Genomic DNA, 26,962 nt, shown 5'->3' with positions numbered 1-26,962 from the left:
AATTCTAGTTTCTATTTCTTGTTTGTGCGCTATCTTTGCTTCATTTATATTGTTAGGGTGTATTTGCTTGTTCCAACACTCTAATTAATAATCAATTAGTACTTTGTTTTGTTCTTGTGCTACCATTCATTTCGTTTGAGTTTTCATTCTAGAATTGTGCTTACATTTCTTTTGTTAAGGTTTATTTTCCTTGTGTTCTAAACGTGCTTTGAGGTTGATTGGTTGGCCTGAAATTCTGAAGTACAATTGGAGGATTTGCATGGAGTGATTAAAGAGTATAAACACGTGAGGGAGTGCTTTATCACTAACTCAAATGTTTTTGTGATTTCTATTTTGAACACTAACCATGAGTGCAGGCGCATTTGGAGATAATAGTGGGGAGGGAAGTCAAATGGAGGATCCCCAGTTGAAACTTGTAATGGAGTCAATCCTAGGACAATTTAGAACCTTCAACAATTCTGTCCAAGATATGAGAAAGGATTTGCAGGAGTTTAAAGCTGCCCAACGCTCTAATACAAGAAGAGCTCAACCTAGTGGTACACTAACTAGATTTCAAACTCATGAAGAGAAGAAGGTCGATAATCCTGATCGTTACTTTAAGGATTTGAATAATGAGTTAGGAAGGGTGCAGGGAAGGAAGAATGTGGATTACCTCAATAGATATTCATCCACAAAGGAAGAGCAGAAGACCATTCTAACACCAGTTTGGTCAAAGGAAGTATATGTAGATCAATGTAAAAATGAAAGTATGAGACTTCATGTTGAAAATAAAGAAAAAGAGTGTAAAAATAAAATGAGTGAAAATATACTAAGTGCAAATAAAAAGAAAGAGGGAGAAGAAAAGGAAAAACAAATTCAACCTATACTTGTACCTTTGTGCAAGGGAACTTGTTTGGCCACTAATGATCTTAACCCATCCTTGCCAAGTGTGTTTGTTGATCTTTTGCAGGACTTTGAACATGCATTTCCAGAAGAGATTGCCCAATCTTCATGTGAGGGTAAAAAGGTTGTTCTTGCACCATTGATACCTCAAGAAGTGAATATTGATCAGAAAAAGTTGCTTGAGAGAGAGAAAGAGGAGTTCACTGATGTCTTTCTTGAAGAGTTGCCTAGTGGATTGCGACCTTTGAGAGGGATAGAACATCAAATCGATTTCATTCTTGGCTCCACCATTCCAAATCAACTAGTCAGTAGAAGCAATCCAATAAAGACAAAGGTGTTGCAAAGGCATATTCAGGTTGTAGCAACCAATGGAGTTCAATACGGTCTAAAAAGGAGAAGAAGAGTAAAGAAAAGGGCATGGATTCTAAGGAGAAGTGGACTGATCCTAGCAAGCAAAAGGATACCTCAACTTTTAACTAAGATTCGAGGACGAATCTTTTTGAGGAAAGGGGGAATGATACGGATACATTGGTGCTTCCTAATGGGACAATTACACGGAGCCATGCCAATCGATATGGGGGCAGCCATATCCTTATTTGTTCAAGCCCAAATTACACAAGAGCTTCATGATGTGGGCTTGAACGTGTTCTTATTCTTTCTTGCTTGTTTTAGTCTAATTAATATGTAAGGGATGTGGGCTTATATTGTTTATTTAAGTTGTTTTGGATTGGTTTTATGATGTATGCAATCTGCCCAATATTAAGTTGTCCATTTTGGGTTGGAAATGATTCTATTTTGTGTGTAATAGTTAGGCCCATGTGTTTTGGCCTTAGGGCAGCCTAGTTAGATGCTCTTCTTTAGGGTTAAGTTTGTTTAAGGCTTATATATAGCCTCTTTAAGATGTAAAATGGGATTTTTGGCAAACTTTGAATCAAAGACAGATTGTTCATGCTCTTGCATGTTCTTCTTTGCTTAGAGTGATAGTGAGAGATTGCTTCCTCTAATTGCATCAAGAATTGAGGTAAACTTATCAATTCGTTTGTGGCGTTTATCTTGTTCTTTGCTCGATTATTGGTGTTACCGTTTCTTTATAAACGTGGGGTGCCATAGAGCGTTTAATCTAGATTATTGGTGTTTCCGTTTCCTTATAAACGTGGGGTGCCATAGAGGCGAACTTAATCTCATTCCTTTGATTTCCCGATCCCGGTTCCGTATCAGCATGGGTAAATCTTGTTAGGGCTAATGAGAAGGCAAATTTCATGTTTCCTTGCCTCACAAACCAGATAATAAACCTGTACCTCAAATATCGTCTCAATTCCAACAAGCATACCAAAAAGTCCAATCTTTTATTCATTTTACAAGCCATCATCACACTCTAAAAGAAAAACTAAGTTCTCCTTTGAATATGAGCCACCAACCAAACATTTTAAGTTCAGATTCTTCAGATTGTTATGAGCCTTTCGTACCTTTCTTCTTTTGATAAGCAATCATCACTAAGAAGTTTCTGAAGCAACGCATCCTGATTGGAAGAAAACAGATATTAGCATGTCAACAAGCACAAATAACCATGAAATTTAAGAGTAGAAATTTAAATCAAATACTGACAGAGGAAATTCCTTCAAATAGACATCTATATAAAGGAAGCACCTCATTATTGGGGGGAAAAAGAGAATGAACGAGGTAACAATAAGATTTTACTATATTTACATTAATCAATGACTAATCACTAATCAGTCTTTTTTTGCAAGCGATTTATCATCTAGACAGCTAAAACTAAAGCCAAAAAACGGTAAGTACAAAAGGGGAGAAGAACTCATAATCATATATACAAAAAATTATATACAAGAGAGAGATTCTACCGAGTCGATTTACCCTTAAAACACAGTTAAAATTGAGCTGAACTGACAGACTTGGGAGAGAGGTTAACCCTTGATAGTAGGAAAGAGAGCGGAAAGAAAATCTCCCTGTTCCTCTTACTGGATCTATGTAAAACAACTGAAGTTTACAGTACAGATTACAGCATCCCTAGGAGGGGAAGGAGGGAGATTAAGTAAAGATTTTCCGAAGAAAATAGTAAGGAATTATAGACTATCAAAAATATAATGTAATAATGTAATATCATACCATACATAAACGTCAAATCGAGAATCAAAATTTTTATTTTTAGAATTGAGAATCGAATCGAATTGTCAGACTCGATATATAACTTTTCACAATTAATTAAAAATAAATACACAGAGGATAGATTCCCATTCATTTTATCAAAAGACACTAAAAATTTAATCGCAATAATATGTATTTATATACATTTCAATTCAAAATTATGCACTAAATACAAAATGAAAGAGAACCTAATGACTTGTGTAGTTGTCAAGTTCAAAATATCAAACTATGAAGTTAAAATTTTTAAATAAAAACAAAGTAAAAGTATCAAGCGATTAAATTTCCTATCCAAATCAATATTCATTCATTATCATTTCCAAATTCAAGCCCTTCATCGTTTTCATCTTCTAATAGAATTATATTTTCTTGCTCTCTTTCTCTATATTGAATTTTTCCATACTCGAATCGTAAGATTCATGCTCAACTCCAATTCACCCATAAGATTCAAATCATTTAGCATAAAAATTGAATTGAATTGTATGATTCCAATTGTGAATCATAAGATTTTGACATCATTGATACCATATTATGAATTCAGGCACAGAAAATATACAGTAGCACCCAAGACGCAAGTGCAAAGAGATAAAGAGTTTAGGAAAATCATACCTGTGCTTCACAGCGTACTACTGCTGTTACACGATCATTGTACTCGTCAATACTTAATGGAGGAAACAAAAAGTGTCTTCGAGCGTATAGCTGCAGGTTATAATAAACAATGATATCAGAACGGAGCATATCGTCAACCTCTTCTCATAAATACAAACTTCTTACTTCTAAGTTAAAACAATTTGCGGATGGATGAGTTTGTGCAGTAATTTTTTATCCTATATTTTTGCCAGCATTACAAGTCATTCCTTATCTATTCACTAATAAGTCATGCCATTCGTTTTTCATGAGTTTGTGAATTAAATAAAAGATATGTGCAGCAAAGAAAATAATCGCAAAATACAACCTAATGCCCCAAATCCACAGAGAAAGAAAAACAAAAACACCCACAAACTAGCGTCCAAAGTGTTCTTGCACATTATTTTGGTTACATGAAAAATATATTGACTAAATATCAAAAACAAGCTCTAGGCTCAGTGAGTATAAATAATCCCAGAACTCACCTCATATATGCTATCAACAATATAAGCTAAAGTAGCTGCATTATAAACTGATCGAGGCTTCTCCACTTTTGGTGGACTGGGCATCCATCTCTCATATCCCAAATAAGTATCACCAAATTTCGTTACAACCCCTAAATAAAATTCCAATCAGAAACACAACCGTCAAGCTTTAAAGTCTAAATTTTTTTTTTTTTTTAAAAAAATACAACTTAATTGCCATTTCCTTCACTTTACATTTTAATAACCCAATGAAAACAAAAATATCGCAACTTCAAAAATTTGGTGTCACCTTGAGCTATAGTGTTGCGCTTGAGAAGTTCTGAAACTGCTTGAGGAGTTAAAGTAATTGATGGTGAAGGCGTTGGTGATGGTGTTGGAGGTAAAGAGTTGGGTTGGGAAATAGGGTTTTTCTTGGGTTTTCGAGGAGCGTTGGGATTGTATGAGAGTCTTTGCTGGGTGTCCCATGAAGCTCTTACTACTTGTGAGGACATTGCGGATAGAGCAGCTGACATTTGCTCGTTTCAGTTGGGAAATTATGCGACAAAGGTTTTAGCTTTAAGTATTTTGGTAGCCATGGCCCTGCATCATTTCTTGGTCCATTGATTGGGTAGGCTTCGTTTTACAATCTTGGGCTCCTGATAGCTGACTTTGGTGTTGAAGCTATAGCTGAATTTCTCGAACGACAGGACGTGAATTCTGTCGTTTCTAATAGGTAGTCGTCGAGTTCACGTTGACCCGGTCGGCCTAGTTTTGGATAACAAAACCGACTTTCTCAATCCCAAAACGACTAAATTCGGTGTCTGTCGTTTTCTCTTATAAACTAAAGGATCGCTGAAGGGGACAGAGACGGCCTATCGTTCCTGATTGCTTCGAACGACAGAGCCACCAAAAATGATAGTAAAAAATTTAGTTCTGTCTTATATATCACCAAAAAGAGTCTGTCGTTGTAGCATAGGTTACCGTCCCATCGTTTCTCTTTTCTGAAAATTGACCAAAAGGTTGCGGCTAATTTTGTAATTAAATACAAGAATTATTATTGTCATTCTTTTAATAGTAAATAAACAAAAGGGAAGAACGAGAATGATAAAACTCTATATGTGGAACTCTGTTAAAACCCTAAATTCCATGATAAAGTGATTTTATATCTACGCCTGAAATAGTCCACAGCTAGCAGAGCTGAAGCCATGAGCCGATACGATAGCCGCTCCGGCGACCCCACTTCTTACCGTGATCGGAGAAGGTAACAATTATAGGCAGGCTTATTCGTTTATGTATTTGGTTTGTGTATTAGGCATAAACATCAAGTATCTGCTTCAGTTTAAGCCTTTTAGCTATTTCTGGATATGGTGTTTTGGCTGCAATATATCTTTAGCGCAGTTGATCATATATATTTGTAATAGGCATAAACATCAAGTATCTGCTTCAATTTAAGTCTTAGCTATTTCTGGATATGTTGTTTTCGCTGCAATATATCTTTAGCTCAGTTAATCATGTGAACTTCGTTTATATAGTCACCCAATGTCAAACACTTTTATTTGAGGTGGTTTAGCGACCCAAGTCGAATTTTTATCGCTTCTATATTTGGTGTATTTCTTCGTCTTTGAGGTTTTTCTCGCTCTTGTTTACTGACTCATTTTCATTATTATGAAATAGTGCTTATAAATTTGAAGTTTAGTGGCAATTTAATTATGGATTTTTGGTACATTGACCAAATAGCAAGTGCTAAATAATTTCAATTCTCGTTCTTGTACATGTAAATATTGTTTTTGCCCCGCAACTGTTACATAGTTTCTTGTAACTTGTTCTCCTTTTTTTTTTTTTTTTTTTTTTTTTTTTTTTTTTTTAATTTGAGTTTGTTTAGATTTGAACTACTTGCTGCTGGTATGGGGTTAGTTTGATTCCATTGGTTCTTCATTTCTACGAGTTTTGTGTTTGTTTAGTGATTCAGGTTTTGGCGGGGTTCTGTTTATTCCGGTCCAGCTCGGTCCTCATCTGAGAGGAGAGATTATGGTGCTGACTCACCAAGGAAGTCGGATTTGGATGGGTTGACTCCATTTGAGAAGAATTTCTACATTGAGTCACCATCAGGCATCAGCTGCAGCAATGTCCGAGAGGGAGGTTGATGAGTATAGGCAGAGAAGAGAAATTACTGTAGGAGGCCGTGATGTTCCGAAACCTGTCAAGAGTTTTCCTGACATGGGGTTTCCAGGTATTCAATATAAATATTGAGAAAGCCCATTATTTTCCCTGATTCTCGTTACCATCACAAATTAGGAATTTTGGCTATTTGTTGGTCGCCTTGATCTTCTTTTTACTATTCAAATCAACTAGTTTACTGAGATTTGCAAACCTTTTATCCAAGATTTGTAAAATTCATTTTTTCTCTGCCATTTTCTCACTAGGATGTGTTTGCTTTTACTCTAGAATATGTTCTACAAGAAATAACAAAAGCTGGCTTTGTTGAACCCACACCCATACAAGCGCAAGGGTGGCCAATGGCATTGAAGGGTCGGGACCTCATCGGTATTGCTGAAACGGGTTCTGGGAAGACACTGGCCTATCTATTACCTGCTATTGTCCATGTCAATGCGCAATCCATTTTAGGTAAAAGAGTACCTTGCTAATTTTTGGCACTTCTCATTTGCTGTTTTACATTCACTTTTGTGGTGTTGTTAATTGGGTGAGTATAATTTGCTTTCTATTTTATCCAGCTCCTGGGGATGGTCCAATTGTATTAGTTTTAGCTCCAACACGTGAACATGCTGTTCAGATACAACAAGAAGCTGCTAAATTTGGTGCATCATCGAGAATTAAAAATACATGTATCTATGGTGGGGTTCCAAAGGGACCTCAGGTGCGCGATCTCCAGAAAGGTAGGTGGCGGCTAGGTTTGAGACGACATTGCTTCTATACTGTATTCTGACTTTCATGAAATGGCTATCCTGTTATTCATGGTAATTGAGTTTATGATGGTTTTGTTATTGTTTAAACTCTGCAGTCAATCTATTATTTATGAATATAGCAGTCATTGTTCTTTTCCTTTATTTCTGCCCCTTTACAGGTGTTGAAATTGTTATTGCCACGCCTGGAAGGTTGATTGACATGTTGGAATCACATCATACAAATTTACGGAGGGTTACCTACCTGGTGCTGGATGAGGCAGATCGGATGCTAGACATGGGGTTTGAGCCTCAAATACGAAAAATTGTTTCTCAGGTTTTTGCTTTTAGGCTTGTCTCTTCTTCCGATAGAAATTTTACCTCTTCTTGGGAAGACATGCTATATATAAGTTATCTTACAATGTCATTTACAGTAAGAATTTCACATGGACAACAGTGTTAGTCTCCGGTGCCTCTTTTTCCTCTTGTCCTGGTTTCTTTGGTGATGCCAGTCCCGTTTAAGGATCAATTTGTTCATAGTTGGAGACCTTAGATATTTTACGTGCATATATTTTATTAGGGGACTGGATTGTTCATATTTCTAATTCAGCTTTTGAAGTTTCAGTTGTCACTTCACCGCACTAGTAGATGAGTGATAAAACATAGGCAGCTAGTAAACTACATAGGAGTTTTATTTTGTGAAGTAAAAAGAAAAATTTGGCATCTGTTTAAATATTCTAATGTTTATTGTTATAAATGGTTGACTTATAGTTTAATTGTCAAGTGCAACACACCAGAAGCAAAATAATAAAATTAAAACATGTATATATATAGTTAGGAGATTGATTTTCTCTCTCATATGTGTAGTAGTGCAAGCATTTTCCTTGCTCACTCTTAAGATTATTACTCAATCTCCTATTTTTTGGCAGATTCGTCCAGATCGCCAAACTTTGTACTGGACTGCTACTTGGCCTAAAGAGGTTGAACAACTGGCAAGGCAATTTCTGTATGACCCATACAAAGTAAGCTACTGGATAAAGCTTTTTGATTCCCATGACATGCTATTTTCTGCAATTAGTTTTGATTTTACATTTGTGTTTGATGCAGTTGCAGATGCCATTGACTATTTCCTTTTCATTCGGCTTTTGAGCTTCTGAAGTTTCGTAGTCATCTTTTTGAATAATCTCATATCTGTATGATCATGTTGTATCTTATAGAGTTCTGAAGTCTCTTTTGGTTTTTAGATTCTAACTTGAGTTTCATTGATGTTCTATTACTTAATTGGCTGTTATCCTTTGATATTATGCAGGTGATCATAGGATCTCCTGATTTGAAAGCTAATCATGCAATATGCCAACATGTTGACATTGTTTCTGAGAATCAGAAATATAATAAGTAGGATATACTATATGTTTTTTTTCTTATATTTGTACTTTCTTGTCATTTATATCCCATAATATGGGATGTGTTTTTGTTAGCAGCAGCTTGACATAGCCCTTTTTGTATTACAGGCTGGTGAAGTTACTGGAGGATATCATGGATGGCTGCCGAATTCTGATTTTTATGGATACCAAGAAAGGTTGTGACCAGATCATTCGGCAGCTTCGCATGGATGGATGGCCCGCTCTTTCGATTCATGGAGACAAAAGTCAAGCAGAAAGGGATTGGGTCCTCTCAGAGTTCAAGGCTGGCAAAAGTCCTATAATGACTGCAACAGATGTTGCTGCTCGTGGATTAGGTAAATATGATCGCACCATATACCATCTTGTTTGTTGATCTTACTTACCATTATTTGTTGACATAATTTGGTTTTTCTGGTCGTCCAAAGTTTCTATATGTATTTGTTTAAATTGTGATATGTCCTTGCTGGCATAATCCCATCTCAACCATGAAGGAAATAATCATTTTCATTTCATTGCTATTGTTCAAGGCTTCTCTTACCTTTGATGGGCTCTCTGATCCTACTCTATTGATTGGTGGTGTCATGCTGGTGGTTAGAAAGTGTAGATATTTATGTTTTTTCCAAAATTTGGAGTTCATGTCTTTCCCTTCAAATATCTTTTCGGGCATCTGATCTCTCTTTGGCTTGCAAGGGAGAACTAACATGGGTTTTGAGGGGAGCACCTTCTCTTGACTTGTCTATCTCAGTACCCAGTTCCTTATTATTTTATTTTGGTGGCAGATGTTAAGGATGTAAAATATGTAATCAATTATGACTTTCCTGGATCCCTTGAGGATTATGTTCACCGGATTGGTTGAACTGGAAGGGCTGGAGCAAAAGGAACAGCCTACACTTTCTTCAAAGCTTCAAATGCCAGATTTGCTAAGGAACTTATCACCATACTTGAGGAAGCTGGGCAGAAGGTCAGTCGAGAATTGACTGCAATGGGTCGTGGTGCACCTCCTCCTCCAGGTTGGTTGACTGTAGGAAGTTTTTCGGATGCATATACCTTTTTTATGTAATATGGTGGAAATTGATATTCTGAACATGTTTTTGTTGTAACTGAAGTCTGACTTTGTAATTATAAGCTCAAAGGGACAGTCGTATAACTTGACAATCATTGCTGCTATATTTTTATTGTCCTGTACCATACAAGATCCAAAATCACAAAGGAGATTTTGAGAATGCAAGATCTGCCACTGCTGTTACCTGTTGGTCTAATCAACAATGACTTGATAGGTCTAGTAAAATATTTTCCTTTCCTTTCGTTTCTTTTCTTTTTCTTTTTCTTTTTCTTTTGTAAGTTTATGTCAAATCTTGCAATCTTGGATGAACTATGATTTTATGATCACACCATTTTTCCCCAGTCATTAACACTATTGCAGACTGATTATCTAATCATATGACCTGATGATAGCTCTGTTTCTCCTGTAATGTATAAATATGTTCTTAGTTGCTAAAGCACTGTTTTGTTTTTGCATCTGATGAATCAGGTTATGGAAGTTTCCGGGAACGTGGGAGGCGTTATGGTGGTGGCCGCTCATGGAGCTGATTTATGAGATCAATAACTGAAGGGAAATTTATGTCCAGAGCATAGATACCTGAGATGTCATGCCTAAACGTTGTTCCATTTTATCATTTTTTTTTTTTTTAATTTCATTGTTAACTTCCTGAAAATATAGGGCTGTTAGTTCTGTAAGATATGACTTGTTGAATGATCAACAGAGGTAATGTGCTATATTGAAATCTGTACAATAGTTTAAAGATTCATATGTTCACTCATTAACGGTATAGATACAAGCCTACAACTTGAGCCAATTAAATTTCAGTCGTTTTTTCTAATATTCTAATTGTATTGCTCTGTTCTGTAGTTGAATTATATGATTTTTTTTTTTTTTTTTTTTTTTTTTTTTTTTTTTTTTTGAGAAGGAATGATATGATGGGGTACATGGTATTTGTTGTAGCTTATTTTTTTCATTATACTAATAATTTTAATTTTACTGTTCTTAGATGGAAATTTCAATTTTTAACAATAATATTTTTTTTGCTTAAATACTTTATGCTAATTTTCTGGACAATTTAAAAATTACTATCTTTAAACCTAAATTACAAAAAAAAAAAAAAAAAAATAATAATAATAATAAAATAAAAATCCATTCTTTCCCTTTGAAGACGTAAGCATCCAGGACAATGGTAAGAGAAGCAGTATTATTAACTATTAAGTAGAACAAGGAACAGTCGCATTCGCAGTCGCAGTCGCGCGGTATCGGGGAAGTAGGAAGAAGCGAGTCTAAGAGAGAAGAAATCTGATATCAGAATACAAATTGAGTGAGGCAGGTCCAAAGCTCTACGCCAACAAGCCTAAGAAAGGTATCCAATCAAAGTCATCGCGAGTAAATTTGAGCGCAACAACTCCCAAGATTCTTGATAACACTTTCTTATTTGTTTCTTCTCTTCAATTATTTGAGTTTGGTTTGGTTGTTGACTCGATTTCTTTTATTGCAATAACAGCGCAGCTTAAGCAATTTCAGGAGCAACTGAAGGCAAAAGATTTCTCTTCCCCAACACCAACACAGACACCGTATGCATCAGCATCTTCAGCTGCTGCTGAGTCGTACAGAATGGGGTCTCAGTCTACAGCTCCTCCTCCTCCTCAGCCTCCTGAGGAGTCCTTTGCTAGACGTTACAAATTCCTTTGGCCCCTCATCTTGACTGTCAATCTAACTGTTGGAGGTACTTTCTTTTCCCAAATTCTACTCATTTCTGTTTGTATGTCAGGCATATTTAATGGTTTGATGCTGGCAATACTGAAATGGGTATCTTGATTTTGGATAGGAGAGGTTTATTATTATTATTTAGTACTATGGTTTATTGTATCTGCTGATAAGGTAACTTTGAGCCGGTGAAAGATTTAAAGGCCTCGGTTTTTCTTAGGGATTCTTGAATTTCTTTTGGCTTCTGAACGGAGGATATTTGTCTAGTTCTATATGTCTGTTGGCCGTGCATAAATTTTTTTCAAATCACGGAATTGTAAAATGAGTATCTGGATTCTCTTTCTTGAAAACATTCTTGATTTTGTTACTGGAGGATAATAGGGTTCAGGGCTTATTGTTGGACATGTTGGTTTTTCAATTGCATTTCAAGGATCTCCTTTTCTTTGAGTAATTACTTTAACAGGTTCCAGTTGTAATATCTGTTGACATGCCCTTATATCTGTTTGGGTATTCTTAAACAATTGCTCTTGGTGCTGCACAGGTTCAACTTCATAAAATTTTGATTATACATACCACAATTTTATTCTCTTGCCGAAACATTCTTCAAAATCAAATTTCACGTTTTTACCTTTTTAACAGTCTCCATGGGGCGTCGCAACTGGAGCCATTGCTGGACACCTGGTTGCAACATCTATCGCTATTCTGGGAGGAGCTTTTCTTGCCAAATATTCTGGTAACAACCATGTCTTTATTGTCTTTTTTTTTTTTTAATATTTTTTTTGTCACTCCTATAGGCATCACAGCTTACTTTCCATTTTCCATCCAACTCACTCCACATTGTTCAATCAGGTTGGCTACTTGGGCGGTGTTCTGTTTCTTGTTTTTGCTGTTGCCACGTTTTTTGGAGTCTTCTAATAAATTCATCGCAAGTTTAGAGAGAGAGAGAGAGAGAGAGAGAGAGTATAGTGTCACCGTAACGAAGCACTGCACCTGGGATTATCGGATGTCATTGGTTAGTAGAGAACAAAGTAGACAGAAAGTAGCCTGAGATACACCATGGATATAGCTGTTACAGATGCTTCAAAAAGTCCTCAAGTTAGCATCACTGTAAGCTGTCTTGTATTGAACTATTTGTAGGATTATTATCTTAGATAAAATTTAGGTGTAGAGATGGCTATGCACATGCTAAAATTCTCAAATGCTGAAATAAACAAGGTCTTGGTGTTATTCTGTGACCTTTGAAACAACAACATATACTCTTGAAGATACTTAATGATTAAGTCCAGAAAACACACACAATGGATGGACTGAGCTTCAATGCTCTATTGTTTTCATTAATAGCAATTGTCCGTTAATAGTATGCGAAGCCGTTCATGTTGTCTGAACGCATCAAAGCTTTAAGTCGGGGCAAGGCTTTTTGCATGTCGTCTCATAAAATCCATACGAACTTCAGACGACATCGTTTACCTTGGTTAAACTGACGTGGAACGACAATGTTTCAAGTAGACGATGACTTGGGTTAAAACAACCGTGTCTAATAAGTAAGAGACACTTGGCTAACCGCGTATAAAGGTCGACGACATATCAATACAGCACAAAGGGGGTGTAACAATTGTACAAAAGGCATACCAGAGGAAGGAAATGTCGTCGTTTATTGGGATAAAACTTTCCAGCATTTTTTCTTGTAACTGGGTTGTAAACGACATACCAAATTCGCACAATTCTCCTTATCCACTTGCGATGGCGTAGGAATAGCCACGTTCCAGTTCCCTTAAACATAACAATAAATTTTTAGCAAGTGAGCAAGGGATCAGAGAAGCTTGAGTTGAGACCAAGAAAAATGTCAAGAGAGCTATTATTTCTCCATGGCCACCATTATCAAATATCAAGAAAACCAGCTCTGCTTCTCTGTACTCGCAATTTCAATGTCTTACCGTCCAAATTCCAATCCCAGCTACCAAAGGAGCATCCAACTAGGTCAATGAAGAGGGCATCATTGGAACTTTTGAGACCAAATACAACCAGTAATGGAAAATCATCACTACTAACAATAGCAGCAATAGCTGGAGAGAAGGAGGAGGACGAGTGCCTTCGCCACCACTTGATTTAACAGAAGACAATGTTAGACAGGTCTTAGCTGATGCTAGAGAAGAGGCAAGTAGTACTCTTTCTTTGATGCTTGTTTTTGCTTTAGTTACTCATTCAATTATTTATTGATCAAAGATTTGTCAGTTTCGAAGTTTAAATTTGAAACATGGTGTGTATTTCTGCAGTTTGGAAAGCTTTTTGCACTGAAGTTAGCATAACAGGTGACTTTCCTTTTAGGTATATTTGCACCAGGAATTATTAAGTGCATCCAATGTATCTCGAATAATGAAATATAGGAAAAGCTGATCTTGCTGAATTGGATGGACCATTTGTGAAGATCAGTCTCAAAGGTAGGTTCACTAAAAAAAAAAAAAACGCGTTTTTGCTACCGATGCGAACGACAAAAATCGGTCACAATTTTGCGATGATTTTGCGACCAATTGCGATGATTGTGAGAGTGAATATCTTGCGACGGATTTGCAACCAAACGGCGATAGGATCTGCGATCGATTTTATATCTGTCGCTAATTGTAGCTCTAATGATTACCGCCAGTTTGGTTATCATTTTGCGACATGTTTAAGACGCATTTGGGACTGATTTTGCGATGGATGTGCGACAATCTAGTTGTCCGTCGCAAAATTGCACGTTGCAAATTCAGCATCAAATTCACTTTTTCGTTTGCGAAAGATTAGCGACCGATTTGCGACTGACTGTTTGCGACTGACTGTTATGGTCGCAAATCGGTTGCAATTTGCTCCACATTAAAATGACATCGCAAAATTGAAAATTTCAATCGATTTTTTATATAATTTGCGACCGATTTGTCGTTCGCAAAATTTAGAGCTTTATTATGCGATCAGCCTCCTCCTTCTTTCTTCTCCTCCCCCGTTTGCAGCATCGTCCTAGCCATATGCAGCGCTGTTCCCAACCGTTTGCTGCCTCCTTCTCCACTCTATTGCAACGTCAGTCGCCGGAGAATCCCTTCTCCTCTTCATTCGCGGTCGTCAGGTCAGGTCAGGTATGGTTCTATTTTTTTTTATCTTTTTCGTTATTTTTTTTGGAAATTTCATTTTTTTTTTTTGGTTGTTCTTGTAGTTGCATGACAAAAAATCAGTTGTTATTTAGTTGTTTTAGTTATTTTAGTTGTGATTTAGTTGTTATTTTGCATTATGTGGGTTATTAAAATAAATGACAAAAGGAAAAAAAGAAAATGTGATATTGTAATGATAATTTTAGAATTTTTTATATTTTAGGCAAAATTATATATGTAATTTAATCAATGTATTTTTATTGCTAGATTCAATTTTATAAGTAAAGTATGCAATAAATGCAATTTTAAAATTTAAAATGTTGAATTGATTGAAATAAAAATAAAGACTGTGATCACACCTTTTGTAAATTTTAAATATATTTAAATAATAAAAAGAAACATAATAAATTCTCATGTTATTTGTTATTTATTTCTAAACACTTACCAAATTCTTAGTAAAATTAAAGTTGAAGAACATCCTTTTGTAACGTTAGTAAAGTAAAGTGAAAAACAAAAAATTAAAAAAAGAAATAAATCAATTAATATATGTGTAAGTAAATAAACATAATTGTGTAACTAAAATAAATGAAAAATAAACATAATTATGAAACTAAAATAAATGACAAATAAACGTAATTGTATAACTCAAACAAACCATAATATAAAATAATTGATAAATCAATATACGTGGAGTGTTAAAATAAGATGGTTATTAAAGCAGCGACTGAAAAAATGTAGATCGAGGGGATCCATCGCGCCACCTCGCCACCGCCTCCCGCCGCAGTAGCTACGCCATCTCAATCCACTATTCAGCAGTATATTTTTCCAACTTAATACAAAGCTATTTTCTTGATCTTTCACTCGATTTAATAGAATAAATTTATTAAAAGAAGTGTTTTGTTTCTTGATTAATGTCTGCCAGATTGAAAATGAATATGGACCCATGGAATATGAACTTGGTGCACCTGGTAAAGCTTACTCCTACTGGGCAGCAAAAATGGCTGTAGGTCTTGGCACTGGCGTCCCATGGGTCATGTTCAAGCAAGATGATGCCCCAGATCCTGTTGTCAGTTATCAGCAAATCTTGTTTTACCTTTTAGCATCCTCTTTTTACTTTTTCTTGTCAACTTCATATCTAATTCTTTATGTTACTCATAATATGTATCCCTCACTTCCTTCGTGGGTTGTCAGTTAGCAGTGTGCTTTCCCATTTTCGTTCATTGATGAATTGAATTATTAATTCTAATAGCACATGGCTTAGCTTTGATTCTCAGCTCTATCAGTGGCGCTGTCCTTTTTTAAATTCTCTCTTGCCTTAGAGGCTCTTTTATAATAAAAAGGTTAATGACAGCATCTCCTTGTTATTCATAATCACCACATATTTCAAATTCCATAGTCAATGGTGGTGATCAATTATAGTTGACCTCTTCTTTTCTTGAGGTATGAGGAAGCGATTTTTGTTTATCCAGTCTTTTGGAATTAAGTATGTTCGGTTTAACTTTTCGTGTGTTGCAATCATACTCTCCATCATTTTCTTATTATACCGTGTGATTTGTTCTTTCAACTTATGTGTTTGAGCGGCTCTTAATATTTCATTTTCCATGTTGTCTCAATAGATTAACACCTGCAACGGTTTCTACTGTGACTATTTCTCTCCAAACAAACCTTATAAACCCAAGATGTGGACTGAAGCCTGGACTGGCTGGTAAAAACTCCATGCTTCTTGCTCGGCAGCATTTTCTTTATATCCATCATCAATACAAGAATTACAGTTTCACGGAAATTACAGTGGAATATCAGCTGATTACCTTTTTTCTCATTTTAATTTTTTCTTATTTTAATTTTTTCTTGCAGGTTTACTGAATTTGGAGGTGCAGTTCCTTACAGACCAGCTGAAGACTTGGCATTTTCAGTTGCAAGGTTTATACAGAAAGGAGGATCATTCATAAATTACTACATGGTAATTTAGTAGTTTCTATAATTTACTAATTGAGTTGCTTTGTATCTTAGTTATGTGAAGTCTCATATGCTTGTTTTTGTGATTTAGTATCATGGAGAAACAAATTTTGGGCGAACTGCTGGTGGTCCTTTCATCGCTACAAGTTATGATTATGATGCTCCTATTGATGAATACGGTATGTGCAAAGCATATGCATTTTAGTGCAGTTTGTTCCTTTTGTGTTTATCCATTATCTGGTTTGCATGGTTTAACTTTTAACTAGAGACTTATGATATGCCCCATGTTTTTTAGCTTTCATATAAAGAGAAAGTAGGCTGTAATATTCATATTGTCATTAAGTATCATTGTCCACATCTGTGGAATAGGTGCTGCTGGCACTCAAGACTTCGCCATGAATCGAGGGGCAGCTCAGTAGTTCGTATGCTGGTTCTGGCCAATCTATTGTTGTGCAATGGTACTTGAATTGCTGAAATATGCAATTAACATGATTATCTATAAGTCAACTGTTGAGTCCCATCATGTAATCTGTGATGCTGAGATGATGATTACCTATGTTCTTTTTTCAAGTTGTTCTTTGGTCATAGATGTCATTTTCCTCTTTATTAAGATTTTGATAGCTTGATCTCTGTTAAATCGTCCTAACTGATAGCATTTCGTTTATTTACATATATTTCATGGTGTGGTGGTTCCTTCCCCTAGTCAATCAATAAATATTTGATTAATGGTTTTTATGGATAAGGAATGATATTATTACTGTTGTTAGTTATTTTAGCAAGCAAAATGTTCTTATTATTGAAAAAGCTTTTAAAACTGTTCCTCCTCAAGATTACCCTAATCTCTTCTTCAGTAATCACGACTTTGATGTTGATTGTTTATTTGTTTTGCATCATATGAAGGTTTAGAATTATTTTTTTATGTAGGACTAATCAGGCAACCTAAATGGGGTCATTTAAAGGATTTGCACAGAGCAATTAAGTTGTGTGAACCTAAATGTGATGCCACTTGGAAATTATCAAGAGGTTCAATATAACTCTTTGTTCTATACAAATGAAGTCTTCTTATTTTCAAAGGACTATGTTACTAAATTTTACTTGTTTCTTCATTATTTATGTGCAGGCTCATGTATTTAAATCAAAATCTGGAGCTTGTGCAGCATTCCTTGCAAATTACAATCAGAAATCATTTGCAAAAGTGGCTTTTGGGAATATGCATTACAATTTACATCCATGGTCTGTCAGCAGTCTTCCAGATTGCAGGAACACCGTTTACAACACAGCAAGGGTCAGAAATGCTTCCCCACAAGTTCTAGAATATTATTAGTCCACACTTTTGTTGTTTCTTTGGTTTCGCTAAACTGAAGACTTTGTACAGCTTGGCGCACAAAGTGCTCGAATGAAAATGACTCCTGTTCCTATGCATGGAGGATTCTCTTGGCAGGCATACAGTGAAGAGACATCTGCAGAAGGTGACCACACCTTTACAATGGTTGGCTTGCTGGAGCAGATAAACACTGCTAGAGATGTGACAGACTATTTGTGGTACTCAACAGAGTGAGTATTATAACAATGCAAGATCTCCATTGTGTTACAGTTTGCATTTTGTGTTAAAACTCACAATCTTTTGCTACTCTGCGTTCTAGTATGTATATCTTTCTCACGTGTTTTTTTCTTCATTGGCAGTGTTCATATCAACCCCAATGAAGGCTTTCTGAAGAGCGGAAAATATCCTGTTCTTACTGTTCTATCAGCTGTCCATGCTTTGCATATTTTTGTCAATGGTGAATTATCAGGTGGGATTTGTGTTTCGGGCTTTGTACTGTCCAGCTCTGTTTATCATTAAATATGAAAAGAAAAGCTCATACTGACCAAATAAACTATTCGATAAATATGAAATGGGGATGAGTTGATTTATAATGTTTACTTGTTTAGACATGCTACTTTAATAGACTGGATATTATCTAAGTGCTAGGCTCTTTTAACTATCCAATGAGCCTTCTCCTAAAATGGAACACGGTAGTAATTTACATGGCTCTTAATTTGAAGGTACACTTTGAGAAGTTTGTGTCAAACTTCCTCACTGTTGCTTTGCGTCGCTCGTTAAAATAACTTTGTTGACTTGTAGCGTTCTGTATGTGGTTTGAGGTATATTCTGACCTATAGCATTGGTTTTCTTAACCTTGAACAGGAACTGCATATGGAAGTCTAGAATCCCCAAAGTAGACATTTAGTCAAGGTGTCAAGATGAGAGCTGGTATCAACAAAATTTCTCTTCTCAGTATTGCTGTCGGACTCCCGGTTTGTACCCTCTCTGTCTGTCTGTCTGTCTCTCTCTCTCTCTCTCTCTCTCTCAGTTATGAATATCCACGCCAATTTGATGATTTTTGAGCAGTTTTGGAAATAATTTCAATTCAATACTGTTATCCTTTTGCTGATTTTGTTTTGTTGTAGAATGTTGGTCCACGCTTTGAGACATGGAATGCTGGTATACTTGGACCTGTGACATTGAATGGTCTCAACGAAGGAAGGAAGGATCTGTCTTGGCAGAAGTGGACCTACAAGGTTCGTTTTTGAATATATGTCATACCCTTTCTTGTGACACTAGTATGTAAGGGACTCATCTATTTGCTTGCCGCCAATCAGATTGGTCTAAATGGAGAAGCATTGAGTCTTCATTCACTGAGTGGGAGTTCATCAGTTGAGTGGACACAAGGGTCTTTTGTGTCTCATAGACAGCCACTCATGTGGTATAAAGTGAGTATCTAAGACTTACTTTTAAAGATGCTTTGTTAATATGTTTCAATAATCTCATTTGGTATTGCATCAACACATGAATCAGGTACTTTTAGTATTTTTAGAAGAAGTGCTCATTTTCCTAAAAGTAATGGCCAAAGCAAGTTGTTAAAACATGCATTTTTTTTTTCTTTTGCTCTCCTCTCAAAAACTAAGGAATGATTTTTCTTTTTAACCGAGAAGCATGCATGTTCTCCCCCCTTTGGAGCCTAGTGCCAGCTTTGCTCCCATAAGCATTTCATTTTTAACTGAACTATCTTTGGTCATAGATGTCATTTTCCTCTTTATTAAGATTTTGATAGCTTGATATCTGTTAAATCGTCCTAACTGATAGCATTTCGTTTATTTTGATAGCTTGATATCTGTACAGTTACTATTCATGCATACAGTTACTATTCGAGTATACTGTTACTATTCATGGTCACTATTCACGTATACTACTGTTCACGTATACGGTTTATGTCGGTGATGATTTTCTGCGCAAGTCAACATGGACAAGCAAAATGATCAGTCTAAATGGCGAGAATTACCATATATGGAGAAATGAGAGATCTCCTTATGGTAATCAAAATGCATTTGTCTGTATTTAGTTGAACTAAATCGGAAGACAAGACTGATAAGGAATGGGCTGTCGAGCATGCGTCCAAATTTCGGTTGGTAGATTTGATGATGAAGGTTTCTGTAGCACCTTCAGAAATGGTCAGTGGAAGCTCACAAAAGGTTCATTTGTGGTAGCTAAAGACCGAAAGCTGTACGTGATGCATGCAAAACTCTCCCAAGACACTTTGAGTGTAGTGGAGAATGACAGTACAGTTGAATTGCGGCATAAACGACTACGCCACATGAGTAAGAAAACTATGGCAAGAAAGAACGTACTACCTGGATTGGATGAAGTTCACCTAAATAAGTGTCCTGATTGTATGGACGAAAAGCAAAACATAGTATTTTGTGATATGGTGGAAATCGATATTTTGTGATATTTATCAATGACTATTCTAGGAAGACCTGGGTATACGCTTTGAAGTCTTCTAAACCTAGTTGAGAGACAGACAGGCAAAAAGCTAAAGTGTATCAGGACAGATAATGGTGGAGAATACACTGGGCCATTTGATGCTTTCTGCAAAGAGCATGGCATTCGACATCAACGACACCTCCCAAGACGCTGCAACTGCACAATTTGGCTGAGAGGATGAACAGAACTTTGATGGAGAGACTCAGATCTTTACTCTCACATGCAAAGTTGTCTAAAAGATTTAGGGTGAAGCTTTACTCATAGCAGTTCGTTATTCACTCTGTTTCCCTCTATAGTATGATACTCCAGAGAGAGTATGGGTAGGAAAGGATGTTTCCTATGATCATTTGCGGTGTTTGGTTGCAAAGCCTTCGTGCATATCTCGAAGGATGAACGGTCTAAGCTTGATGTTAAGACTAGACAGTGTGTATTCATTGGCTATGGCCAAGACCAATTAGGCTGACCCAATCCAGAAGACGATTATAAGAAATCGTGATGCTGTATTTGTTGAAGATCAGACTATTGAAGATATTGAAGTAGAGTGCCAATAGATCTGATGAAGACTCAATAGACATACAGAGAGTCCCTCCAATAGAACGTAGACGAATTGGAGATGAAGAAAATGTTCCACAAGAACAAGTGCCAGAGTTAGAAAATCCAGAAGTTCCTAATGAAAATGAATCAGATGAAGATTATGGTGTTCATGTTCAACCACCAGCACCGGAAGGTTCTCAAACATTAAGAAGATCTAGTAGAGTCTGATAACCATCTACTAGATATCCAGTCAATGAGTATGTACTGACGACTGACGGGGGAGAACCTGAAAGCTTTGAAGAAGCCATGGAAATGAACACAAGAGGAACTAGATTGAAGCCATGCAAGATGCAATGAAGTCCTTACATGAGGATGAAACATTTGAGCTGGTGAAGTTGCCCAAAGGCAAGAAAGCTTTGAAGAAAAAGTGGATGTTCAGGATCAAGCAGGAAGAACATAGCTTCCAACCACAATTCAAAGCTAGACTGGTTGTGAAAGAATTCAATCAAAGAAAGGGTATTGATTTTGATCTTTTCATCAGTTGCGAAAATGACATCCATTCGAACAATGCTCGGAATGGCCGCCAGTTTTAAACTGGAAATCGAGCAAATGGATGGAAAGACTACCTTCCTACATGGACATTTGGAAGAAGAAATATACATAGAGCAGTCAGAGGGTTTCGTAGAAAAAGAGGATTGTGTTTGCAAACTGAGGAAGAGCTTATACGGCTTGAAGCAGGCACTGAGACAGTGGTACAAGAAGTTTGAGTCTGTTATGGGGGAGCAAGGCTACAGAAAGACTACTTCAGATCACTATGTTTCTATGAAGAAATTCTTTGATGATGACTACATTGTTTTTGCTCTATGTGGTTGATATGGTGACTGTTGGTCAGAATTACTAGCTTGAAGAAACAACTATGTAAGTCTTTTGCTTTGAAAGACTTGGGACCAGCAAAGCAAATTATTGGCATGAAGATCGAAGAGCCAAAAAATTATGGTCGTCACAGGAGAAGTACATTGTGAAAGTACTTCAAAGGTTTAGAATGGGAACGCAAAAGCGGTTAGTTGTCCTCTTACTAATCACTTTAAATTAAGTAACAGTGCCCTTCTACCGATGGAGAGAAGGAAGAAAACGAAAAGGTTCCATACGCTTCAGCAGTTGAAAACTTGATGTATGCCATGGTTTGTACACAGCCAGATATTGCTCATTCAGTTGGGATAGTGAGTCGGTTTCTTTTAAATCACTGGAAAGGAACATTGGACTGCAATGAAATGGATTTTCAGGAAATCACATTTGTAGGGGGAGCCGTGTCGTGACAGTCAAGATTACTGAAGCGTGCAAGCAGTTCCCGTAGATGAAGAAATTCTTGAATGAACTCAGAATTCATCAAGAACGATATTGGATATTTTGTGACAGTTAAAGCGCAATTCACCTTGGAAAGAATTTCTCCTTCCATTTTATCACTAGATCAGGGATGTGTTGGAGATGAAGCTGTTACAGCTTGAGAAGATCCATACAGAAGAAAATGGATTAGTCATGTTGACGAAGATTCTTTCAAAGGAGAAGTTCGAATACTGTCGGTTAGCTGCAAGGATGATGGAGAGTATGGTTAATGACCCCATTTGAGTGTGCAGGGGGAGATTTGTTGTGTCGGTGTCCACTCAAGTGGGACCCACACACATTTTGAAAAGAAGGAATCAAAGTTGGCAGGCTTTTTTTTTTTGACAAAATGTAATGTGGCGGCGCAACTTGAATGAGTTGTACACGGCTCATTAAACACGTTCCTACGCGTTAACCTGCCTATAAATAGAGGAAGATGCAGCTCACAATACACACAGCAAAAGAAAGAAAAAAAAAAATGTAGAGAGAGTTATTTAATTTAGGATGGGTTTCCTAAAACTAGGGAGGGAAAAATAGTGAGAAAATTATTATGGGTGTTTTTGGAAAACACTTTGAGTGCCATTATTTTTGTATTACTCTCTGTGTACCTATTATTTTTTAATAGTGGAAGAATTATTCGGAGTTTGTCCCGTGGACGTAGCCCTAAACAGTTGAGGGTGAACCACGTAAATTTCTGTGTGTCCCATTTCCATTTTTCCGCTGCGTTAATTTTCTCTTAATTCTTTGTCAAGTGGTATCAGAGCTGATGCCCAACAAGTGGTATTAGAGCCTAGTTCCCAACAACATCTGTAGAAGGTGACCACACCTTTACAATGGTTGGCTTGCTGGAGCAGATAAACACTACTAGAGATTTGACAAACTATTTGTGGTACTCAACAGAGTGAGTATTATAACAATGGAAGATCTCCATTGTGTTACAGTTTGCATTTTGTGTTAAAACTCACAATCTTTTGCTACTCTGCGTTAGTATGTATATCTTTCGCATGTTTTTTCTTCATTGGCAGTGTTCATATCAACCCCAATGAAGGCTTTCTGAAGAGCGGAAAATATCCTGTTCTTACTGTTCTATCAGCTGGCCATGCTTTGCACATTTTTGTCAATGGTGAATTATCAGGTGGGATTTGTGTTTCAGGCTTTGTACTGTCCAGCTCCGTTTAGCATTAAATATGAAAAGAAAAGCTCGTACTGACCAAATAAACTATTCCATAAATATGAAATGGGGATGAATTGATTTGTAATGTTTACTTGTTTAGACATGCTACTTTAATAGATTGGATATTATCTAAGTGCTAGGCTCTTTTAACTATCCAATGAGCCTTCTCCTAAAATGGAACACGGTAGTAATTTACATGGCTCTTAATTTGAAGGTACACTTTGAGAAGTTTGTGTCAAACTTCCTCACTGTTGCTTTCCGTCGCTCGTTAAAATAACTTTGTTGACTTGTAGCGTTCTATATGTGGTTTGAGGCATAATCTGACCTACAGCATTGGTTTTCTTAACCTTGAACAGGAACTGCATCTGGAAGTCTAGAATCCCCAAAGTTGACATTTAGTCAAGGTGTCAAGATGAGAGCTGCTATCAACAAAATTTCTCTTCTCAGTATTGCTGTCGGACTCCCGGTTTGTACCCTCTCTCTCTCTCTCTCTCTCTCTCTCTCTCTCTCTCTCTCTCTCTCTCTCTCTCTCTCTCTCTCTCACAGTTATGAATATCCACGCCAATTTGATGCTTTTTGAGCAGTTTTATGAAATAATTTCAATTTAATACTATTATTCTTTTCCTGATTTTGTTTTGTTGTAGAATGTTGGTCCACACTTTGAGACATGGAATGCTGGTATACTTGGACCAGTGACATTGAATGGTCTCAACGAAGGAAGGAGGGATCTGTCTTGGCAGTAAGCGGACCTACAAGTTTCGTTTTTGAATATATGTCATACCCTTTCTTGTGACACTAGTATGTAAGGGACTCATTTATTTGCTTGCTGCCAATCAGATTGGTCTAAATGGAGAAGCATTGAGTCTTCATTCACTGAGTGGGAGTTCATTAGTTGAGTGGACACAAGGGTCTTTTGTGTCTCATAGACAGCCACTAATGTGGTATAAAGTGAGTATCTAAGACTTACTTCTAAAGATGCTTTGTTAACATGTTTCAATAATCTCATTTGGTATTGCATCAACACATGAATCAGGTACTTTTAGTATTTTCAGAAGAAGTGCTCATTTTCCTAAAAGTAATGGCCAAAACAAGTTGTTAAAACATGCATTTTTTTTTTTCTTTTGCTCTCCTCTCAAAAACTAAGGAATGATTTTTCTTTTTAACCGAGAAGCATGCATGTTCTCCCCCCTTTGGAGCCTAGTGCCAGCTTTGCTCCCATAAAATAATTTGCTTTAAAGAAACAGATTCAATAAAGATTTTTAATTTTCAGATTAGAGCATGCTGCATTTTTTTAAACAGAATTTCCCATGGATTCTAGATGTAAAACTAACATCCTTGTGCACATGTCCAGACCATGTTCAATGCTCCGGCAGGAAATACCCCATTGGCTTTAGACATGGGTAGCATGGGTAAAGGTCAAGCATGGATAAATGGACAGAGTGTTGGACGATATTGGCCTGCATACAAATCATCTGGAGATTGCAGTTTCTGTAATTATGCTGGAACTTATAATGAGAAGAAATGCTTAAGTAATTGTGGGGAGGCTTCTCAAAAATGGTAAAGGAAAATTAACTTTGCCTTTTCGAGTCTTTTGTACCACATGTGAAATCCTTGAAAAACTGAAAAGTTGTAATTTCTCAGGTATCATGTCCCTCGTTCTTGGCTAAATCCAACAGGGAACTTGTTGGTGGTGTTTGAAGAATGGGGCGGAGATCCAAATGGGATTTCTCTGGTTAGAAGGGAAGTAGACAGTGTATGTGCTGATATTTATGAGTGGCAGCCAACTTTAATGAACTACATGATGCAAGCCTCTGGTAAAGTCGACAAGCCATTGAGGCCTAAAGTCCATCTACAATGTGGCACTGGGCAGAAAATCTCATCAATTAAGTTTGCCAGCTTTGGAACACCAGAAGGGGCTTGTGGAGGCTACCGTCAGGGAAGTGTAACGCCTTTCATTCTTATGATGCTTTTAACAGGGTATGTCAGTCTTTTTATTTTGTTTACCATCTTTCTTGCTGTAGAATAATTATTTTTAACTGTGATTCAGCAATTAGGACTCTAGTTCTTTGGCTTGGTACAACAAGCTTGTCATTTCTCTGAGTTTGAGGAATAGTTTTCTCAGTCTCTAGTCATGTCCAGCAATGAACTTGCATCTACTGGGCTGAGTTTTGAGAAAATGGGTTTTAGAAGTTGCATTTATTGGTCAACTACGGTTCAGGCAGACTAATTATCTCCGTTCAATGTTTAAGTTCTTGTTCTTTGCTTCGCCCGGTTTTATTCATCCTTTATGTACCCTGATGCATGATTTTCTTCTTGCAGCTTTGTGTTGGGCAGAACTGGTGCTCAGTAACTGTAGCACCCGATATGTTTGGAGGAGATCCATGTCCTAATGTCATGAAAAAACTAGCTTTGGAGGCTGTTTGCACCCGATATGGAAAGCCTTTGGTTTTCTGCAATGCTATTATATGTTCTTTTTCTTGTACATGTAATCTTCTTGGGAAAACAATTCCTTCACTGCTTTTCTTGTAACTTGTAAGAAAGTTTCTTGAGGTTTGAAAAAAAGATCGATGCTTATCAACTATTAAGATCATTTTTAAGAAGTTTTGCTGGATTACTGTATACATTTCTTATGCTGAAGTTTTATTCTTCTGCAAGTCAAGAAAATTAAGATGCTAAAGTTAGTTCCTCATCTGCCATTTCAATAAAAATTCAGATCAATTTTCAAGTTTGGTTTTCAAAAAAACAAGCAATAGCATATACGTTGATGGTTCAGCAATGACATGTCAAGAAAGGTACTTAATAGTAATTTAATGGATACAACCTTATTTAATTACCTTATTATAGTGATGACCTCCAAGAAGACATCATCCAAATATTTTTACATATATTTGAGCATCGGTAAGAAGCATAGCGACAGAGAAAAATGACACAGAAAGTCAACACGTTCTATTAGAGCAAATCAAATAATTGCATGTTAAGAATTTTCACAAAAAAGCTCATAGAAAAGCCACAAGGAAGGAAAAACACTTGCTTTGAACTCTTTAAACAAGCTTGGATTGAAGCTTAAGGATGAAGAAGTTGTTGTAGTGTTCAGTAGCATCACATCAAACTTAGAGTTAAGTTTGGTATTTTAACCTTGTTATGTGAAAATTGAGTTCTATTATTTGAGAGGGGTGTTCTTAATTAGGGGGTCTGGTTTGATGGTATAATTTTTGAAAGAAAATTGGGGGAATAGAAAAGGTTATGCATTTGAGGGAGCTGTACGAAGAATTTACTTAAAGTTCAGTAAATTGTCTTTCATGTTCTTTCTTTCTTCATTGTTTTAAATGTAAAAGAACAATATTTTGATGCTAAAGTTCCTTTCACTTTTTTGATGCTAAAGCCGTCTATTATATGAAAATTGCCATATTACTAATGTTTTGCTATTGTGGTGTTTTCATCGTCCTAAAGATGGTTTGAATCTACCTATGAATTCTCAAAAGTCCTATGAATTCTCAACTGGTTCCAAACGTTATATTCCCTTTTGCTTCTGAGATTGAAGGTGAAAACTATTATGTTTTACCAAAATTGGGGAAATCATTTTCAGAACACATAGAAGTAGCTATTGGAGTAAAACCTGCAAGCATATAACACAGACAGAGCAAATTTAGTATTACAAAAGCATTTCCAATTACATTTCCATATAAATATATGTAACACTGTATAACTAGAGTGTTAAGCTTTTCCGGTGATTACTAAAATAATAATAAGTTTGAACAGCCTCCAAATACTCGCTCATCTCCTCCAGATCACATGTTTTGTTGATT

General features: G+C 36.5%; 3 protein-coding genes and 1 non-coding gene across 4 annotated transcripts in view; 3 read left to right on the top strand and 1 right to left on the bottom strand.

Moving 5' to 3' along the window:
- Positions 1 to 2,169: 2,169 nt before the first annotated feature.
- Positions 2,170 to 4,775, bottom strand: LOC105631468 (uncharacterized). The gene is made up of 4 exons (XM_089717726.1): positions 4,444 to 4,775; positions 4,155 to 4,285; positions 3,652 to 3,741; positions 2,170 to 2,401 (listed from the first exon to the last, which is right to left on the bottom strand). Exons 1-4 carry the CDS (start codon positions 4,664 to 4,666, stop codon positions 2,324 to 2,326), a joined length of 522 nt encoding a protein of 173 aa, XP_089573852.1. The 5' UTR covers positions 4,667 to 4,775; the 3' UTR covers positions 2,170 to 2,323.
- Positions 4,776 to 5,202: 427 nt separating this feature from the next.
- RH20 (DEA(D/H)-box RNA helicase family protein) lies at positions 5,203 to 10,316 on the top strand. Its single transcript, XM_089717673.1, is given in 12 exon segments — positions 5,203 to 5,394; positions 6,095 to 6,108; positions 6,111 to 6,244; positions 6,246 to 6,363; positions 6,579 to 6,758; positions 6,866 to 7,027; positions 7,216 to 7,370; positions 7,963 to 8,055; positions 8,343 to 8,428; positions 8,545 to 8,771; positions 9,216 to 9,446; positions 9,968 to 10,316. Coding segments are annotated over 12 exon segments (1,515 nt in total). The 5' UTR covers positions 5,203 to 5,338; the 3' UTR covers positions 10,027 to 10,316.
- Positions 10,317 to 10,615: 299 nt separating this feature from the next.
- LOC105631690 (uncharacterized) overlaps positions 10,616 to 26,962 on the top strand; it is a 54,910-nt gene continuing 38,563 nt past the window's right edge. Inside the window, exons 1-2 of the transcript XR_016319511.1 lie at positions 10,616 to 10,844; positions 10,986 to 11,207. This is a non-coding gene — a transcript (uncharacterized LOC105631690). The remainder of the gene's footprint in view (positions 10,845 to 10,985; positions 11,208 to 26,962) is intronic.
- Positions 15,046 to 25,775, top strand: LOC105631464 (beta-galactosidase 1). The gene is given in 16 exon segments (XM_037641788.2): positions 15,046 to 15,122; positions 15,230 to 15,373; positions 15,924 to 16,012; positions 16,162 to 16,267; positions 16,355 to 16,442; positions 17,188 to 17,254; positions 17,256 to 17,286; positions 17,384 to 17,548; positions 17,639 to 17,817; positions 17,947 to 18,056; positions 18,452 to 18,561; positions 18,715 to 18,825; positions 18,907 to 19,017; positions 24,508 to 24,713; positions 24,798 to 25,133; positions 25,476 to 25,775. Coding segments are annotated over 15 exon segments (1,863 nt in total). The 5' UTR covers positions 15,046 to 15,122; positions 15,230 to 15,250; the 3' UTR covers positions 25,507 to 25,775.

Source organism: Jatropha curcas, chromosome 1 (assembly GCF_041381405.1).
Source record: "Jatropha curcas cultivar XTBG-Jc1 chromosome 1, XTBG_Jcur_1.0, whole genome shotgun sequence".
Lineage (NCBI taxonomy): Eukaryota > Viridiplantae > Streptophyta > Magnoliopsida > Malpighiales > Euphorbiaceae > Jatropha > Jatropha curcas.
The sequence above is the reverse complement of the archived record's forward strand: the minus strand, read 5'-3'. Positions and strand labels throughout refer to the sequence as shown.

Coding starts and splice junctions, on each gene's coding strand:
- LOC105631468 (XM_089717726.1), bottom strand. CDS start 4,666: ATGTCAGCTGCTCTATCCGCAATGTCCTCACAAGTAGTAAGAGCTTCA. Junction 4,286..4,443: donor GCGCAACACTATAGCTCAAG/GTGACACCAAAT, acceptor AATTTTATTTAG/GGGTTGTAACGAAATTTGGT. Junction 3,742..4,154: donor TTGTTGATAGCATATATGAG/GTGAGTTCTGGG, acceptor TATAACCTGCAG/CTATACGCTCGAAGACACTT.